Source organism: Tupaia chinensis, unplaced genomic scaffold, assembly GCF_000334495.1.
Source record: "Tupaia chinensis unplaced genomic scaffold, TupChi_1.0 Scaffold000067_2, whole genome shotgun sequence".
NCBI lineage: Eukaryota > Metazoa > Chordata > Mammalia > Scandentia > Tupaiidae > Tupaia > Tupaia belangeri.
In genome coordinates this window covers 544,632-564,373 of record NW_006159527.1, presented here as the reverse complement: position 1 = coordinate 564,373, position 19,742 = coordinate 544,632, and the positions used below count along the sequence as shown (strand labels likewise).

The 19,742-nt window shown below is 42.3% G+C and overlaps 2 protein-coding genes across 6 annotated transcripts in view; both read left to right on the top strand.

The window, feature by feature from the left end:
• PLA2G4C (phospholipase A2 group IVC) overlaps positions 1–2,816 on the top strand; it is a 32,432-nt gene extending 29,616 nt beyond the window's left edge. For 4 of the 5 annotated variants that reach the window (XM_014583247.2, XM_014583244.2, XM_014583239.2 and 1 more), the window contains exon 17: positions 2,267–2,816. The gene's annotated coding sequence lies outside the window, so the exon portion shown is untranslated. The remainder of the gene's footprint in view (positions 1–2,266) is intronic. The other variant, XM_014583242.2, reaches the window with a different exon arrangement.
• Positions 2,817–5,747: 2,931 nt separating this feature from the next.
• CABP5 (calcium binding protein 5) lies at positions 5,748–16,272 on the top strand. The gene is made up of 6 exons (XM_006142188.2): positions 5,748–5,938; positions 7,489–7,519; positions 8,318–8,461; positions 9,484–9,593; positions 15,324–15,471; positions 16,177–16,272. The coding sequence occupies exons 1-6, from the start codon at positions 5,876–5,878 to the stop codon at positions 16,200–16,202; spliced, it is 522 nt and encodes a 173-aa protein (XP_006142250.1). The 5' UTR covers positions 5,748–5,875; the 3' UTR covers positions 16,203–16,272.
• Positions 16,273–19,742: the final 3,470 nt, after the last annotated feature.

Here is a 19,742-nt window from a genome sequence, read left to right as displayed (position 1 = left end):
CTTCTGAACCAGGCTGTTTCCCAGACAATTTTGCTGAATCCTTGCCTGGGGTGAGGCAGAGAAGTCATTTGCTGCTCATACTTAAGGACCTATATTAGTTTGCTAGGGCTATCATAACAAAATACCACAGACTAGGTGACTTAAATAATAGAAATTTATTGTCTTACTGTTCCAGAGGCTAGAATTTTGAGATCAAGGTGTCTGCAGATTTAGTTTCTTCCAAGTGCTCTCTCCTTGGTTTGTAGATGGCCACTTTCTCCCTGCGTCTTCCCATGGTCTTCCCTCTGGAAGTGTCTGTCATCATTTCCTCTTCTTCTCAGGACACCAGTCATAATGGATTAGAGCCCACTCTAAAGACTTTGTTTTAACTGCATTACCTCTTTAAAGACCATATCTCCAAATAAGGTCACACTCTGAGGTACTTGATGTATTTTTTTTCTTTTTTGCAGAGGTTTTTGCTATAGGGCACGTGTGCTTGCCAGAAAGACAGAGAGAGACAAGAGAGACAGAAAGCAAGACATCACTCCCCAGAGGGGATGGCCACACCGCAGTCACTTCTCCTCCATTCTCCTCTCGGGATCTTGGGCACACATGCACACACACACACCAAGCGTGAGTTTAAGTCACCGGGTCCAGGACTTGAACCGCAGCCGACTACATGGGAGTCCAGCAACATAGCCGTTATGCTAACTGCTGGTCCCCTGAGGTACTTGATATTAGGACTTCAACATATGAATTTCGGGGGTGGGGGCCAAAAGGGACAGAATTCAGCCCCTAGCAGTACCCTAATCCTGTTTGGCCTTGTATCTTGTGCACAAAGCTTTTCCAGTCATATCCTCCAAGAATAGAAGATTCAACCATCAGGTGCCACCCCACACTATGGATCCATCCCATACTTGAACCCTTGAGATACTACCTTAATACATGTTATTTGTTCTTTTAAGAAAGACCCACCTCTAGCCACATTTCCCCCCTCACTGGCTAACTCCCCTTCCTACATTCTCAAAATGATCCTTCAGAAGAGGACTTCAGGGAAGTCTGTCTCCATGCCTCAACCTATGGGAAGTTTCCTGTCTCTTACCCCTCCCTACTCACTGACTTCTCTCAGGTTGAGCTCAGGGATATTGATGCTTATTTTTTGAGTCTCTTTCCTTGGTGTGTAGCGCTGTGGGTTGGGGACCACACCCTTTTATTCACCATGGTGTTCATTCATTTATTTATTCCATAAACACTTACTAGATGCCTATCATATTGTCATGTCAGGTACCATCCCTTGGCTTTCAAACAAGTCAGACAAGGCTCTTGTTCTCATGGAATTTGCATCCTCCTGGGTGAAGACATGAGGTCAATGGGTAAACAAATGAGTCAACAGGATAGCTATGGAGAGTGCTAAGAGACATAAAGACAACAAAACATGGTATGTGCAGAAAGTTAGTGAAGGTCTCCATGGGAAAATGAATGGTGTCTGGGAGGCATCCTCAGGAAAAAACCTTTGACTTCTGGCTGAATGCTGAGAAGGGATGGCCATGAGGAAGTCTGGGGGAACAGAATTTCATACAAAGGGAAAGCAATTGCAAAATCCCTGGGGTAGGAATGAGCTTGGCCTATTTAAGAAATAGGAAGGGGACCAGCAGTTAGCATAATGGCTGTGTCGCTGGACTCCCATGTAGTCGACCGCAGTTCATGTCCCAGACCCGGTGGCTTAAAACTCACACCGGGCATGTGTGCGTGCGTGCCCAAGATCCTGAGAGGAGAATGGAGGAGAAGGGATTGTGGTGTGGCCATCCTCCCTGGGGGGTGATTTCTCGCTTTCTGTCTCTCTGTCTCTCTCTGTCTGGCGAGTGCATGCACCCTATAGCAAAAACCTCTAAAAAAAAGAAAAAAGAAAAAAAAAAGAAATAGGAAGAAGACTCATTGCTGGATGGAACTAAATGTTATTTGAGAGATGGACAGAGATCAGGTCTGTGTATTGGCAGGTATTATGATCTATGCTGAAAAGTCAACTCCTTGGCCAGTTTCTGTCACATGTGTTTAGTATTTATAGCACTGGGCATAGGAATTAATATTTATGCAGTAAATGTAGACCACAGGAGCTCCACAGTTGGTGGTTGAGAAGGGATCAAATCTAGATATTCTCAATGCATGAATTTCTCTCTCCTGAGTCATGTATGAATCAGGTAGAGACTTACAAGTCTTTGAATCTTGTCCAGTGTACAGTGATACCTACAAAGAACAATGGTGATTTCTAACCCTGCTTTTTTTCCAGGCTTTACTGCTGGAATGGACATGCCCAAGTGATTGCACCTCCTGTTCTTCCTACAGAGTCCACCATCATATTCTCCTTCATGAAGATGAGTTCTGCCCAGGGCAGCATGGGCCTGCTGGTACACTACGGCCTGAATATCTTTCTCATCTTCCTGTTCTCTGCTCCTTTCAGCTACACCTTTCACAGCACCAAGTTACCTTGACTGTATTAACCAGATCAGTTACCACCTGGAGCATGTCTTTGATGGCAGCATTCAGAATAAGGAGCCCCAGGAGCTAAAGGTGGTGAAATCTATCCTGCGGATCTTTCAGAAAACCCTGGAGCAGGAGCATGAGTCTCACCATTAGAGACATTATGTCCAACATCCAGGCCAAAATGAACATGGTGGTCGAGACAAGAGCCATTAATTATCACACCCCCAACCAGAGGGCTAGCTCTGCAGAATTAAGAACTTTGGCCTAAATCATGGTTTCTCTCTCCAGAGTCAAGTGAAGCTCTGTAAATACAAGTGTTCAATAAATGCTTGCTGCCTGACTGGTGGATTGACTGAGCCTGTGTGTCTTGATCTGCTGCCATCCCTATTGCACCCCTATTTTTACCCTTGGCGCACCTTCTTTCTTTATTTCCCATTACTTTCCTACATCTTCCCTTCTGCTCTTTCCTATGTTCCCCATTTGTCTTCCTCTCATCTTTTCTAGGTAGACATATTTCTTGACCATCTTATCCATTACCCTGTTCCCTCCTCCCTTTTTCTATTCCTTTTTTCTTTATGTCCTTTCCCAACTATGATTCAGTGATTAAGCAGGAGGGTTCCATAACTGGTTTTCAATCTTGCTTTCTCTACCTGCTTATCACGAGAACTCAGGCAAGTTCCTTTTTCTCTGTGCCCCAGTTTCATCATCTGTAGTATAGACAATCATGGTACCCATACCCTTGAGAAGCTTAAATGAGTTCACAAGTCTTAAGACCTTAGAGCAATCATAAGCCCCAAAACTCTGGGCCATGCTGATCCTCTACAGGGATTACCCCCTCACTTCTCTGCCCCACTGAAACTCTGGATCCCCACACCAGGTGGCCTTTCATCCCCTCAACCACTGAATGTGGACACACATAATATAATCCCTTTGGGTTCTGACATCACCATGACTTGTCACCTTCCCTACCTAGTATTCTGAAAACATCAGCCATTATTATTAGTAGTAATCCAGTGGATTTTCAAAATTAAAGAACAATTATAGCTTGGATTGGGTCCTCCTGCCCCACCCCCTAAAAAAACCAGATGTTGATGTTGTATCCCCCAGCAATAGTAAATGTGACCTTATATGGAAATATGTCTTTACAAATGTGACCTAGTTAGAATGAGATCATTAGGGTGGGCTCTAATCTGTTCTTATGAAAAGAGGGAATTTGGACAAAGAGGTAGAGATATGCACAGGGAGAAGGCCATGTGAACATGAAGGCAGAGACCAGGGCAACACATCTATAAGTCACGGGGAGCCAGAGATCACCAGCCACCAGTTATCCCAATAAAGACTTTTACAGCAAAAGGGTTCAATTCTGTTGCATTTGGTCATGTTTCCTTCATCTTCTCTGATCTTGACGAGTTCCTCAATTTTTCCTCCAACTTTCATGACTTTGACATTTTTGAAGGTTACAGCCCAGTTACTTTGTAAATCATTCTTCCATTGGGCTCGTCTGGTGTATTCTCACAACTAGATTTAAGAATATCACAAAGTGATGCTGTATTCTCATTGCAGACCATCAGGTGGTGTGTAATTTTGATGTATCATGTTATGGACGATGTCCATTTTGATTGTTTGGTTAAGAGGGTTCTACCAAGTTTCTCCAATGTAAAGTGACTCTTTCCTGTGAAATTTAGTTTTTTTGGTTTTTGGAGTTTGTTTTTTGTTTATTTTTTTCCTATAGATCAGGTGTTCTCACTGGAGAGAGACATGAAGAGAGGGAAAGTGAGAAATCACCCCTAGGGGAGATGGTTATGCTGCAATCCCTTTACTTCCATTCTCCTCCTGGGATTTCAGGCATGCATACCCACCTGCCTGGCATCATTTTTAAGCCACTGAGTCTGGGCTCAAACTGCAAAGTCAACCTTGTAAGATCTAGTCACCTCAACCTACATGCCATCTGCTGGCCCAAAATTTAGTATTTTGTAGGTACTTTAAGCTATGTAAATATAAAACTCTACTTATCTCATTCTATTTCCCCCCTTTCTCTATTGGCATCTCCCTTTTTCCACAGTGGGAGATGTGGCCCCCATTACCGTTAATAGAATCACCACGTGCAACCAATCTCTCTTTTCTGTTGCTGGCCCACACCCATGGGGATGCTTTCCACACCCTACACCCTGCTGCCTCCGTGAGTGAATGTTCTTTTCACTCTGCTTGGGTGATGACATCCCATACCAGATCCCTCAATTGTGGGATCCTTTCCAATCCATTTACAGTACAAACCCTCACCCCATACAATGCCTGCTTATAGATACCTTCTTCACTCAGCTCATGCCCCAAGGTTCTACACCAAGGTACCCTTCCATGGGTTCATACTCACCATCTCTGTCTCTAGCACTCTAGCCATGCTTCCCCTCTATGGGGACTCCCTGCCCGCCCCTCTGCCCCATCAGAACTCTGGCTCCTCAAGCAGTATAACATGATGTTATGTGAAGCTAATCCACAAGGGGAGGTTCCAGGTTTGCATACAGAGATCTCCCTGGGAATTCCAGACACACACATGCCTATGATTCAAGGCTAACTGAGTCCAGGAGAACTGCAGCATCAAGACCCTCTTAGGGGTGCTGTTTCTGTTTCTTTCTCTTGTTCACTCATGGAAGAAACATAGAAATAAACATTTTTTATTTAAAGTTAAAAACAAAACAAAACAAAACTCTGGCTCCTCACACCAAATGACCCCTATTCCCCCCAGTGTGAACAACCTCATTACCTCTTGGAATCTGACATCACCGTGACTTTATACCTGCCTTACCCCATTGCTGCCACCACCTTGCTCTTCATTGAATTATTAAGGAAGGACAGAAGGGAAAGGATGAGCAGAAGAAGAGCAAACATCATACTCTTAGTCATTACACATGCCTGTTCCTGCAGTCCTGTTACCAGGCAATTCTTGCATCCTGCTCACTTGCACCTGTTCCTGTTTTAGGAAAGCTCCTTGAGGCTAGGGGTCATTTCCTCTTTGCCTTCATTGCCCAAAGGCCAGGCTTAGAGTATATACTCAAAACACTTGCTGGAACATCGAATGAATGAATGCTGTCTGCTCTAATCCTCATTTTCAAAGTGTACTTTCCCATTCTATTCTGGGGATAAAAAAAAGTCTCAGAGCCTGAGACTGACTGTCTCCGCCCATCTCACTCAAGCCAAATGGGAAGGCAGGAACAGCTCTGATCCCTCCCCAACTCAGATGGAGATTTCCCATCCAGCTGTCACAGCTCTAAGTCACAGGAGCCCAGGAAGAGGCTGAGAGGCAGAAAGAGTTGGCAAAGGCGTGATATAGAAAATAAGGAGGCTAAGCCACTGAGGGGGAGCAAGAGGAGGGGCCGTCTTGACACTGGTGCCGGCTGAGCTCCACCCCACCCACTCCATGCAGTTTCCTGTGGGCCCTGCTTGCATCTTCTTGAGGAAAGGCATTGCTGAGAAACAGCGGGTGAGGTGGGGGATAATGGGGAAGGTTGGCGGGTAGGGCAAGGGGAAGTGGGACATGATTTAAAAGGAGAAGACATATGGTACAATGCAACAGGGGGAACAGGTACAGAGAGCACAAACTGAGAATAAAGAATTCCAGGGTATGGTGGGGTAAGAGTCAAGTGAGCTCGTGAGATAAGTGGTCTATGACGCTTAGGGAATGAGTGTAAATTAATTTTAAAAATGTTTCAGAAATAAAAAAATAAAATTCAACAAAAAAGGGGAAGATGAAGGAGAAGAAAAATTAAAATAAAAGGGAAACTGGGGTGATATCACTGTTGAGATCATTGTCATTCTTTCTTGTGGACATTCACGGTGATGATGATAGTGACAATAATGACGACAATAATAACAACATGCTACCACTTACTAAGTAGTTGCTATGTGCCCAGATTGTGCAAAGGGCTTTACGTTTCTGATGTCATTGAAACTCATGAGGTTGGGAATACTTTCATAACCATTTTACAGCCAGAGGAAATGAGGCTGTGAGTCATGAAGTCCTTTGCTTTAAACTTACATCGTTAACGAGTGAATTAATGGTAGGGTCAGGTCTGTTTGATTTCTATAGGCATGCTTTTAATTGTTAAGATTTTAAGATCACCAAAAGAGAGAGAAAGAAAAAGAAGAGATTACAGAGAGGGAATAAGGAAGAGAAGCTGGGAGAAAGGCTCCAAGGATACGGGGAGCTAAGAATTCAAAGGAGCCAAAGGTAGAGGTTAGTAAAACTTCAAAAATATACATTCAAGCCTGCCTCTTCAGGTATGTCCAGGAGTGGGTAAGGCAACAGTGATCGGCAATTTCAGAAGTTTCAAAGATTGGTCATGCTGGTCATTTGGCCTGAATGCCACTGAACCCTGTTCCCATGCAAAGGGATTCTAACGGTTGAGAGGAAAGATGAAGACAGGTTGAAAAAGAGTCACTGGAGTGCATTGGAAAGAATGCTGAAACCATGAATTCAGACACCGGTTCTGTATTTGGCTTGCTGTCTGAACTCAAGGGAGTAATTTCTCCTTCCCTTGGGAGGGAAATGGCACTTATGTGCTGTGTGACCTTGGGAGATTCCTTAAGCTCTCTGCTTCCCCATGAGTAAACAGGAATGATCTGTGAGTCTGCCTCACAGATAAGAAATAATTGTGGAAACTTCCCAGTGGATTTTGACCATGTAAATGGTGATTGCATTGCTGTCTTCACCTGGAGAAGGAGGGGGTTAGACTTAGTGTTTACAATTCTTTTCATCATAATGCGATGAGTGTGTGTCTGGGAAAGACAGAAGAGAGAGAGAGAGAGTCAAAGATGGGAGGGAGGAACTGAAAGAGGACGAGGACAAGCATGAGGAGCAAATAGCCATGAAATGAGAATCGGGAGATGGAAGAAGAGAGTTGAGGGTGTGGAGGAGAGGAAAAATGGGAGGAGAAACTAGAGAGGGTGAGGAGTAGCTGAGAAAACATGTTTGGAGAGGTGGGGGTAGGATTCCTAACCTCCAAATTCCTTATTCTCTAAATTCTTTTCCAGGAAAGACCACTGGGACAAGATGAGATTGAAGGTAGTACCATCTTTCCCAAACGCCCTCACATTGCCATCCACCCACTGAATCAGCCCTTAGTCCCTCTTTGAATTTCTGCGTAAATTCCTTCCCATGAAAATTTTACACCCTGCTCTCTTCAATAGTAGTTTTGTGGAACTCATTTTCATGACAGCTTACGTACCTAATAAGATATTTAGAAGACATATTCATCCCCAAGCACCTCAGAGACTCAGGAGTGACATATCAGTTTTAGAACAAGTGGAAAATTGGCCATTTTGAGATTCCCCATAAGTTTTTTTTTTTCTATGTTGTCTATATGTTTTTTTTTTAATTTTTAATGTTTTCTTTTTATTTCTATTTCTTTTATACATTCAATCATGTTACTTAGCTTACAAAGTGAATATTCCAACATGTGTACATTTCTCACCAGTCCAGTTCACCATACTAGAAAGTTATCTTCCTCTGCTCCTTCACACCCTCTTCCCACATTGTATCTGGTATTCACAACCATTTACTTAGTTTCTATAGCCTTCAATTGTTCAGTTTCGGCCATAGAGTGCAAACACTCGGTATATATTAAGTGGAGGTTCCCCGTAAATTTAATCAGGAATTTGGAGAACTTCAGTGCTCTTGTTTAGCAGTCTCATGAATTGAGTCTATTGCTAACAAAATGCATACATAATTTTTAAAAATCATTTTTTTTAATGTGTCCTTTGAGGAGCCTCTAGTCAGTGCCTCACTGATAGTTTCAAGGGATACTACTTTCCCTATTGACTGTTTCAAATGTCCTCAAAGTTCTTCTCTCTTTATTTACAGAGCTCCGGGAAGCATTCCTTGAGTTTGACAAGGACCGAGACGGGTTCATCTCTTGTAAAGATTTGGGAAATCTCATGAGGACAATGGGCTACATGCCAACAGAGATGGAACTGATTGAACTGGGCCAGCAAATCCGCATGAACAGTGAGGACAGGGGATGGGATGAATGACTGGGGTTAAGGGAGGGCCAAGGGTGGAACTGGGAAGGATACAGAGATTGAGAGTTGAATTGGAGATAGAAGGGAGGGCAAGAGGGATTAAAAGACTGGAAGAAAGCAGTTTAGATTATATTTAGAGAAGCCACACTTGCAATGGTTAAAGGTGACTTTGAGAGCTAGATCTAGAGCCAATTCTATTATTTACTAATTGTGGTGATTTTGAAAAATGTGGTTATCCCCTATTCTAGAGTCTCAGTATTCCTCATCTGTCAAGTGAAGATGCTATCACTCTTTACTGATAGAACTGAAAGGAGAGGGTATAGATGTTAATCCAGCTAAAGGCTTAGCCTCTATTAAACTCTTATTAAATGCAAGTTGATACTACCACCACTCAGATTCAGCAGTGGAGCACAAGACTGGAGCTGTACTGAATGATGGAAACAAACTTGGAACTAATGCTGTTGAATAGTGTTGCAAAAGGATGGATTTTTTAAACATAGAGACCAGAGCTAATTTTTAGATAGAAGCTGGTGTAAAGTTGCTCTTGGATATGCTTCTGGGCATGTAACTGAGTAAACAAGATTGAATTCAAAGTGATAATAGGAGTCATATCTTAAAGAGTTGGATGCTCATTTAATTCATACCCCCTCTTCTGCAGATCTACAGATGAGGAAACATATTGGGTTGTCGGAAAAGTCACGACATATTTTTCTGTTTTTCTATGCAAAAATGCATAATGACTGTTCTGATGACCCAATAGCTCTTAACCAATTCAGAGATTTTTTCCAAAGGACAGACAGCTGATTTCTTGAATCATATCACACTCTGTCTACTCCTGTTCATATTAGAGGAACATGAAGACTTGAATTGACTGAGTGGAGAGAGGAGGTTAAGGCAAACTCCTAAAAGACAAAGAGATGGAATCAGTCTATTTCTTGAACTGACTTGAAGGACAAAATGAGGTAATGAAGATTGGAGTCTCACTAATCCTACTTCTTTTGTCCTAAGTGGGTGGTCGTGTAGACTTTGATGACTTTGTGGAGCTGATGACTCCCAAACTACTTGCAGAAACAACTGGGGTGATCGGTGTCCAGGAAATGCGAGATGCCTTCAAAGAGGTGAGTTAAGAGTTTATGGTACCGATGGTGGTCTAGGGAGACCCCAGGGGCATGATGGTTGGGGTGCTGGACTCTCACATGGCTGACCCGTGCTTAAGCCTATAGACCTGGTGGCTTGCTTTCTCACTTTCCCTCTCTCTCTCTGATGAGTGTCTATCAAATTAAAAAATAATGATGATTAATAAGATTAAGTAAATAATTCTTCTTTAAAAAATAATAGTCATTACCATGGACAGAACCCATTGAAACCCATTTTTCCATAGCCATTGTGGAATAGATAAGGAAGGAAAATAACATTTACCAAACATTGCCAATAGACCAGACCCTCTACATATTTTATCTGACTTATGCCTCATGAATAACATTAGAATAAGCAGCCATTTGTCCCAATCATACAAATGAGGAAACTGAGGTCATGGAGATTAAAGATTTTATCTAAGATCCTGAAATCTCCAAAACAACTGTTAGTGCCTGTAATAGGAAAAAATAACCCAAGAATTTGAAATTTCAGGTGGGAACCCAAAGAGATCATCTGGATTTAGCCACTTGCTGTAGAGAGACCAGGGGAGAAAAAAAAGTTTCCTTATATCCCCTGACAAAATACTTTCCTCGATCAGAGACTTTAAACTACACAAGGCAAAAATGAAGGCTAGTGTGGTGTCTAGAAGCAAAGATTCTGGAGCCAGGCAAATATGGGTTCTAATCTCAAGAATTCTCCATCTACTAGTTGTGTGGTTTCTCCTTGCCACACAGGAACACCCTCAGCTCTACAGCCACCCCACTTTCAAATAAAGATGTATAGTTGTGCTCCAAAATAGAACTTTTGAAGACCAAAGAAATGTTCCAAAACTGTAGCCACTGACCACCCAGCCCTTAAAATGTGGAGAGCGTAGGACCACCAGGTAGTATGGTGATTAAGATGCTGGACTCCCACATGGCTGACCACAGTTCAAGTCCCAGATTCAGTCCCTTGAAAATTACAAAAGGCCTATGTGCACGCATGTCCAAAATCCCAGGAGAAGAATGGATTACGGCATGACCATCTCCCCCGGGGGGTGATTTCTCACTTTCCCCCTCTTTCTCTTTCTCTCTCTAGCAAGCATACATGCCTTATGGCAAAAACACTTTCTAAAAAATGTGTTGCATGTGACTGAGTGATTAAATTTTTCAATTTATTTCATCTTGATTGGTTTCAATTAAATTATTTATTTAATTTCCATTTATATTCACTTGAATATAAGTCCAAGTATTTAAACAGAATTATTTCCATTTAAAATGATACTCAATCCAGTTATTGAAGATCTTTCCTCTGGAATAATTTGGGTATGTGCATCTACTTTTTTATCTGTAAACTTTATGATAAGGGTTAAAAGCAGATAAAATATTTCTGATAAAAATCAATTAATGGGATCCAGCACCTTAATTACCATGCCACCTGCTGGCCCTAGAAAGGCAAATCTTTTTTTTTTTCTTTCTTTAAGAGAGATTTTTGCTATAGGGTGTGCCACTCACCAGCGAGACAGAGAGAGAGAGAGACAGAGACAGAAAGTGAGAAATCACTCCTCAGGGCGGATGGCCATGCTGCAATTCCTTCTCCTTCATTCTCCTCTTGGGATCTTGGACATGCATGCACATGCACCTGGCATGGATTTTAAGCTGCTGGGTCCAGGATTTGAACCATGGTCGGCTCTGTGGGAGTCCAGCAAAGTAACCATTATGCCATCTCCTGGTCCTGAAAGGCAAGTTTTTTTTAAGCATCTTGTTCTCTGCTCTGTGTCCAATAAACAGTGCCTTCCACATGACAAGCACTCAATAAATACGTGTTTCAGTCTGAACTGAAAATGCCATGACTATAAAATACATACTGGATTAAGGTGGTGTGGTGATTAAAGGTGTTAGACTCCCATGTATCCGAATGTGGTTTGAGTCCCTGACCTGGCAATTTATTTTCTCACCTTCCCTTTTTCTCTGTTTTTCTGTCTCTCTGGTCAAATTTAAAATAATAATAATAAATAATAATACAAAACACATGGCCAACCACAGTTTGAGTCCCAGACCTGTAGGTTGAAACTCATGCCAGGCACATGTGTATGCATCCCCAAAATCCTGAAAGAAAAATGAAGAAGGGATTGTGGTGTGGCCATGCCAGTTTTCTTTCTGTCTCCTTCTCTCTGTCTCTCTGGTGAGCACATGAACCTTATAGCAAAAATCTTTTGGAAAAAAATGATAATAATAATGAAGTTGAATAAAATAATTCTTAAAAATAGATGGTATAGGAACCAGCAGTTTGTGTAATGGCTATGTCGCTGGACTTCCATGTAGTCCACCGCAGTTCAAGTCCCGGACCCAGTGGCTTAAACTCACGCCCTGGCCATCCCCCCAGGGGGTGATTTCTTGCTTTCTGTCTCTCTGTCTCTTTCTTTCTGGTGAGCACACGTGCCCTATAGCAAAAGCCTGTAAAAAAAAAAATAGATGGTATATTTAGTGTTCTTAGCCAAAGTATGTTTGTATAATTATTATTTTTTCTTTTTTTTTGGAGAGGTTTTCGCTATAGGGCGTGTGCGCTGCCAGACAGACAGAGAGAGACAGAGAGATAGAAAGCGAGAAATCACCCCCCAGGGGGAATGGCCATGCCGCAGTCCCTTCTCCTCCACTCTCCTCTCGGGATTTTGGGCACACACGCACACGTGCCTGGCATGGGTTTAAGCCACCAGGTCCAGGACTCGAACCGCGGTCGACTACATGGGAGTCCAGCGACATAGTCATTACTCTAACTGCTGGTCCCTTATGTTTGTACAATTAAATATGCTATGCTAAGTATGTTAAGTTCACACTAAGAATTTAATATTCTATTATTCTATTTTATGAAATCCAATGTGTGTAAAAAGAATGTAACATATGGGGCCAGCAAGTGGCATGGTGACATTACTGGACTTCCATATGGCTGATCATAGCTTGAGCCCCAGACCCAGTGTCTTGAAAAATCACACTGGGCACATGTGTGTGCATACCCAAGATCCTGGGAAGAGAATGGAGGAAAAGGGATTGTTGTGTGGCCATCCCTCCTGGGGGTGATTTCTCACTTTCCCTCTCACTGTCTCTGTCTCTCTCTCCATGGTGAGCATGCACTCCCTAAGGCAAAAACTTCTTTCATAATTTTTACATAGATTACATGCTGAAATGATAATACTCAGATATACCAGGATAAATAAAATTAATCATTAAAAATTCATTCCACCTGTTCCTTTTACCTTTATTAAATGTAGCTACTAGAAAATTTAAAATTACCCATGAGACTCACTAGTGAGTATTTCTATTGGACAGTGCTGCTCAAGGGACATCACATTCTGGGATGAGGGGAGCTGCAAGTGCCAACACTCTAAGGCAGAAGGAAAGGCAAGAAGCCCCAAGTGCTAGGAGCGACGTGACTGGAGAGAGAGTCACATGAAATACAGAAAGTCTCAGAGTTGGAAGGGACAAGGCCAAGTCACGCAGGGGAACAGTGTCAGGAACTCGTTCTGAGTGAACTAGAAAGCCACTACAGCACTATAAGCAAGGAGTGACAGGGTCTGATGTGTGTCTTACATGAATGTGAACATAACGACCAGATGTGTGGAGAATGTATCATAGTAGGACCACAGCGGGAGCCAGAAGACCAGTTTGGAGGCATTCAGGCAAGAGAGGATGTGGCTGGAGCCAGATTGGACAGGGAGAACTAGAGAATACTTGGTTCCTGGATGTGTTTTGGAGATCGGATGCACTAGGCTTTCCAGTAGACTGGCTAAAGACATTCAGGGAAAAGATCTGGAGGCAGTTCATTAATTCAACACATATGCACCATGTGCCCTTCATGTGGGAGTCACTGTCCTTGGGACGAAGCACACAGAGCAGAGAACAGACACTTACAAATGCATGTCCTCTGTGTCTGGCTTATTTCATTTAGTGTAACGTCTCCTGGACTTATCCATGTCGTTGCATATGGCAGGATTTCCTCCTTTTTCTTTTTAATTGCCAGAGGGAACATGTGCTCAACAGAGACAAAGAGACAGACAGAGAGGGAGAAAGCACCCTCCCGTGGTGCAGGGCCAAGCCACAATCCTTTCTTCTCTATTTCTCCATCTTCATATTTCTCCATCAAGATTTGGGGCACACATGTACATGAACTCAATGCCGTTTTCAAGCCACCAGGGCCCAAATTCAAACTGCAGTCGGCCATGCAGGATCAGCCCCCCTTAACCACTAGGCCACAGGGCTTCCTCATTTGTAAAGTCTGAATAATATTCCATTTTGTGTATGTACGCATGTGTGTGTGTGTGTCTTTCTCCTTCACACAGAAGGAGAAATCCCCTTATATGAGGTTTTAAAAATAATCAAACCCGGAAGCAGAGAGCAAAAAATGGTTGCCAGAAACTGGGGGAGAGAGGTAAATGGGACGACATTACTCAATGGATAAAAAGTTTTTCTTATGCAAGATGAATAAATTCCATGGCATCTGTAGTTAATAAAAGTGCATTATGCATTTGAAAACTTAATAAGAGGTGTATCATGTGTTAAGTGTTCTTATCAAAATGAAACAAAAAAGAGACAGACCTAAGGTAAGTGTTAGAGGTGATAAACGTGCTTTCTACTCTGGTGGCGGTGATGTTCTCACAGGTGTGTGCATGTGTCCAAACTCACCAAATTGCATGCATTAAAGATGTGCAGCCTTTTGTGTATCAATTATACCTCAATAAAGCTGTTTAAAAATTGGGAGCAGCAGGTGGCATAGTGGTTAAGATGCTGGACTCCCATGTGGTGGACCACAGTTCTAGACCTGGGTCCAACAGCTTGAAGCTCATGATGGACGCATATGTGTGTGCCCAAAGTCCCAGGAGAGGGGACTAGCAGATGGCATAATGGTTACATTGCTAGACACCTGCATAGTGGACTCTGGTTCGAGTTCCGTACTTGCTGGCTTAAATCTCACACACCAGGCACATGTGCATGTGTGCCCAAAATCCTGACAGGAGAATGGAGTAGAAGGACTGTAGCATGACCATCCCCCCTGGGGGATGATTTTTCACTTTCGTTTCTCTGTCTCTTACTGTCATTCTGACAAGCACATTCACCCTATGGCAAAAATCTTTCCAAAAAAAACAATCCCAGAAGGAGAATGGAGGAGAAGGGATTGTGTCATGGCCATCCTCTTGGGAGGTGATTTTTTGCTTTCCCTCTCTCTGTCTCTCTGGTGAGCACATGTCTCCCTGTCTCTCTGGGGAGCACATGTGCCCTTGGGCAAAAAAAAAAAAAAAAAAAAAAAAAATTTTTAAATGAATAGAGCACAGAGACTTGAGCCTATGATTGCATCTACTTGGGAAGCTGAGGCAGGAGGATCAGATCATAAGATCATGGCCAAGCTAGACAGCATAATGAGATCCTACCTAAAAATGCTGTCTATGGTAATAGACTTGACTTGATTGTTGCATGTTGCATGCATACTGTGAAAATCATGTTGCATTTTATAGAGATGTACCAGGATTGAATGTAAATAATAAATCATAAAATTAAAAAAATGATAATGATACAAACAACAAAAAAACCTTGTCCTTGAGGAGGTGACATTTTAGCAGACGATATGCCCAAATCTCTCAGCTTAGCCCTTGACCCACAGTAATGACCCATACACATTGACTATTACAGTTGCTGTCATCATTGATGTTGCTTGTATAATCCCCTTCTGCTCCAATTCAGTTTGACACCAATGGAGATGGGGAGATCACCCTGGCGGAGTTGCAACAGGCCATGCAGAGACTTCTGGGAGAGAGGCTCACCCCCCGGGAGATCTCAGAGGTTGTCCAGGAGGCAGATGTTAATGGAGATGGCACTGTTGACTTTGAAGGTAACCTTGCATGGGGCAACCACAGTGGGAACTCTCTTCCAACTCTCCGTGTGATTTTCAAGTTGGTCACCTCATCTTACTCTCTAAGTTTGAGTTTGGATGAGGGTGGCAGGATTTGGAAACTTTGTCCTATCCCTTTTCTCTTCATGTCATTTGAAAGAGTTCAGTGTCTCTCTACCTGGTAGCTCTATGAAACGCTTTGTCCAGAGGTCCCTTCCTACTCACGCTTAGGACTCACTTCTACCTCTCTCATTTCTTCTTTTAATTACAGAAACTGTTTCTCATCAGAAGGAAAGCTAGTAGCTCGGACTCTGGTACCATATTCATGAGCTTCAAATCCAGGATCACCTTTTACCAAGTACTAAGCCTTATCCCGATCCCTCACTTTTCTTAAGTGTCAGTTTTCACATCTGCAAAATGAGAGTAGTAATAACACCTTTCTCTCAGAGTGTTGAAGAAAATGAAAAGAAATCTACACTCAAAGCTGCTTTTGCTATGACCCAGTTCTGTTGTTGGTCATGTCATTCCTTCTCTTGAGACTACCCTTTCTTCTTTCCCCGGGCTGACTCAAAGTTCTGCTCCTAGAGAGTGCCTCCTCTCTCACTGGGCTCATGTTCCTCTTCTGTGCTAGTCTCTGTAGTGGCACTGACCCATGATCTCCCAGTTCCTTATCATAGCTTACCGCCTATTTTCTTTGCTTTGCAGAGTTTGTGAAGATGATGTCTCGTTGAGGAGGTTCTGAAAGCCTCAGACACTCTCCACCCAGTCAATGTGGATCAAGTGCTCGTGGAAGACCAAATTCCCATGACCTTATAAAGCACAGAGGGTGGGAGGGTGTGTGGGACTGGCTTTGCAGACGTATGGATTGAGGTTGACCAAAAGCAATTGTTTTGCCAGGATGAGGGTAGGAGGCATAGAACTAGATTAAGAAGGGAGAATCTGTGAATGGGAAAATGAAGGATAGTGGGTCCAGTTGCCACTCCAAGAACTCCAAAGATTAATGACCTTATTTTACTTCACATAGTCCTAAATCCCTATCACCTGCCAGAGCCTGTTCCCTCACTTCTCCTTGAGGTAAAATAGTCTTTTCTATGTTATATTGTTAAAAGGTCAGCATGCTGTCTATACGTCTCCCGGCTTAATTTAACTGCTTCAAGTCCTTTCATTTTCTCTCTCTTCTAAAAAGGGAGGCACATCAGTCATGGCACTAGAGACAGGGTTCAAGATAAAGTGAAAATGGTTCATTAAAGATAGATGGTGGGGCCAGCAGGTGGCATAGTGGTTACGGTGTTAGACTCTCACATGGTCAACCAGGGTTCAAGTCCCAGATATGGAAGCTTGAAAATCACACTGGTGCATGTGTATACACATACCTAAAATCCCAAGAGGAGATTAGAGAAGTGACTGAAACGTGGCCATCCCCCCAGAGGGCGATTTTTCTCACTTTCTCTCTGTCTCTCCAATGAGCACAAGCACCCTCTAGCAAAAATCTCTAAAAACAAAAACAAAAGAGATGGTGAGAGGCCAGCCTCATGGCGTAATGGCCAGGTGCTGTGCATCAGAAGCCGGATCCCATATTGTTGACTGTGATTGGAATCACAGATGCAGCAGCTTGAAGGATCACACCAGGCACATGTGCATACATGCCAAAATCTGGTTGGGGGAGAGAAAAGAGAAGGGATTGCAGTGTGGCCACATCCCATCAGGGTGTGCCTTCTCTTTCTCTTTCTCAAGCATTTGTCCCCTCTGGCAATAAAAAAAAAATAGTTTTTAAAAATTCAATGTATACTTCAAAATAACTAGAAGAGTAGATTTCGAATGTGCATAACACAAAGTAATGATAAATATTTGAAATAATGGATTTGTTTATTGGCCTGATGTGATCATTACACAATATATGTGTTTAAACAACTACACTGAATCCCATACATGTGTATAACTAGTGTATAGAGAAATAATAACAATAATGATTTTTAAAAGAGAGTTCATTTACAATAGCATCAAACAGAATGAATTTAATTAGAAAAAGTTTGTATTCAAACAAAAACTCGTACATGAGTTTTCATAGCAGCAATTTTTTTTTAAATTTTGCCAAAGAGTGCATACACTTACCAGAAGGAGAGACAAAGAAAAAGAGACAGAGAGGGAGGGAGAGAAAGAGAGAGATAGCCTCCATGGGAGATGGTCTTGCTGAAATCTTTTCTCCTCTATTTCTTTCTTCTTTTCAGGATTTTAGGCATGCATGTACATGCAGCTGGTGTGTTTTCAAGCCACTGAGTCTGGGATTGAACCACACAGGTGGCCATGTGGGATCCAGCTGCCTTAACCACCACACCATTGGCTGGCAAAGCAGCAATTTTTTAATAGTCAAAGGTAGAAGCAACCCAAATATCCATTAATGCAGGACCAGGTGAACAAAATATGGTCTGTCCATATGCAGGAATATACTGTAGCCATAGAAAGAAAGGTAGTACAGACACATGCCGAGTTTGGATGAACTGTGAAACATTAGGCTAAATAAAAAAAAATCACAAGCTACATATTATATTGTTACATTCAAATGAAAGTTCAAAATAGGGAAATCTATAGAGACAGAAATCGACTAGATTTTACTTAGAGCTGGGGATAAGGATCGGTGGGGCAGGGAGGGGTGGAGAGTACAGGGAGTGATAACTAAAGGGCACAGAGTTTCTTTCTGAGGTGAAGAAAATATTCTAAAATCAGTTTGTGACAACTGTGAATATACTAAGAATCACATGTTCGCTTTAAATGAGCTAATTGTATGGTATGTGAATTATATCCCAATAAAGCTGTTTAAAAAAGAAAGAAAGAAAGAAACTGGCATTCACGGCAAGTTTATCCCCTTTTCTTGTGAACAATTTGTGTTTTTCTCCCCTCTGATTTCCATCCCTCTCCTTGTATAAAATACTCAGGGGACTAAATTAAATCACAAATCTGGATTATCAAGGTTTAGAGCAGGTTGATCCCTGGAGAATTAATCCCCTACAAAAAAATATCATTATGCAAATAGAGATGACAGAATTCCTGAAATCCCCAGCAAAGCTGTTCCTGGAAGGCCCCTGCCTCTGTGTCAGTGCTCTGGGCTGCTGGGGGGAGAGGATCTCTCCGTTAGATGAGACGTCTGTTCCTTCCTCAGATCCTGGATCTTTCTGTGACACTTGAAAGATAAGTTCCTCCCAACCTTCACTTGAAAATAGGATGTCTTGGCAATGCAAAGGGCGTCAACATAAAGAACTCATTTAGGGCTTTCTTCCACGTTTTACTCACTGTCTAGTCTAGAATGAGTCACATTATTCAATGGTGTTATTTTATAAAATTGCAATGAAGAAAAACTAGAACCTCAATAACATATCAATATTTCCTAACCTTTTACCTATGGCCACTCTCTTTGTGCCATTCTTCACTATCCTGGGACCATTTTATTTTATTTTTAGAAGTTCTTATTTGTTTATTACTTATTTATTCCATGAGTATGAGAAAGAAAGAGAGATAAAGAGAGGCAGAGAGAGAGAGAGAACCCCCAACAGGGTTGTGATGCTGATCCACCCCCAGCTTCAGCTTGCCCTGCATCATGGGCATGTGTATGCCCGGAGTACTCAAGAAAGTCTCCAGCAAACCCAGAACCTTCCCACGTGAATCAGCCTCACAGAGCTTCATGTTTCAATGCTGTGCCACCATTCTATTTCTAGACCTCATACCCTTCGGTCTTCCTTCTCTCTTTTTTTCTTTTATCTCCCCTTTCTCTATCCTTCATCTCTTCAATAGCAACGTATTAAGTGTTCACTATCAGCAAGGCACTGGTCCAAGCATAATAAAATAGGCAAAATCTCTAGACCCCATGACCTAACATTATAATTGGAGGAGAAAGACCCTGACGTGAAAGAAGAGGGGGATGGGAGAAGAGGAGAGAGCAGCAGAAGCAGCACCACTACGTATAATGAATTTGCATCTGGGTTCTGACAGAAACATCTCTAACCAGTTATCATTGTCTGCCATGGGCCTGGAGGAAAGAAACCTTTGAGGCAGTCTTACAATGATTTTTCTATCCTCCATTTACTTATTTATTAATAATTTAATAATTATTTACAAATGTTTCAGCTAAATCTGTGATTTCTCAGAAAGAGATAGCAGGTTGTGATTACTTCTAGTGTTCCCATGCAAGGGGCCTGATATCCCCACCAACAACTGAGCCACCAACTTTTCTTTCCTCACACTTTCACTGTATCTTTCATTCTAGAAAACAGAAAAGA

Bases quoted from the DNA above. Each gene is read 5' to 3' on its own strand.
- CABP5 (XM_006142188.2), top strand. From the start codon at position 5,876: ATGCAGTTTCCTGTGGGCCCTGCTTGCATCTTCTTGAGGAAAGGCATT. The intron at 5,939-7,488 runs GTGAGGTGGGGG...ATTCTTTTCCAG, and splicing joins GCATTGCTGAGAAACAGCGG to GAAAGACCACTGGGACAAGA. The intron at 7,520-8,317 runs GTAGTACCATCT...CTTTATTTACAG, and splicing joins GGGACAAGATGAGATTGAAG to AGCTCCGGGAAGCATTCCTT.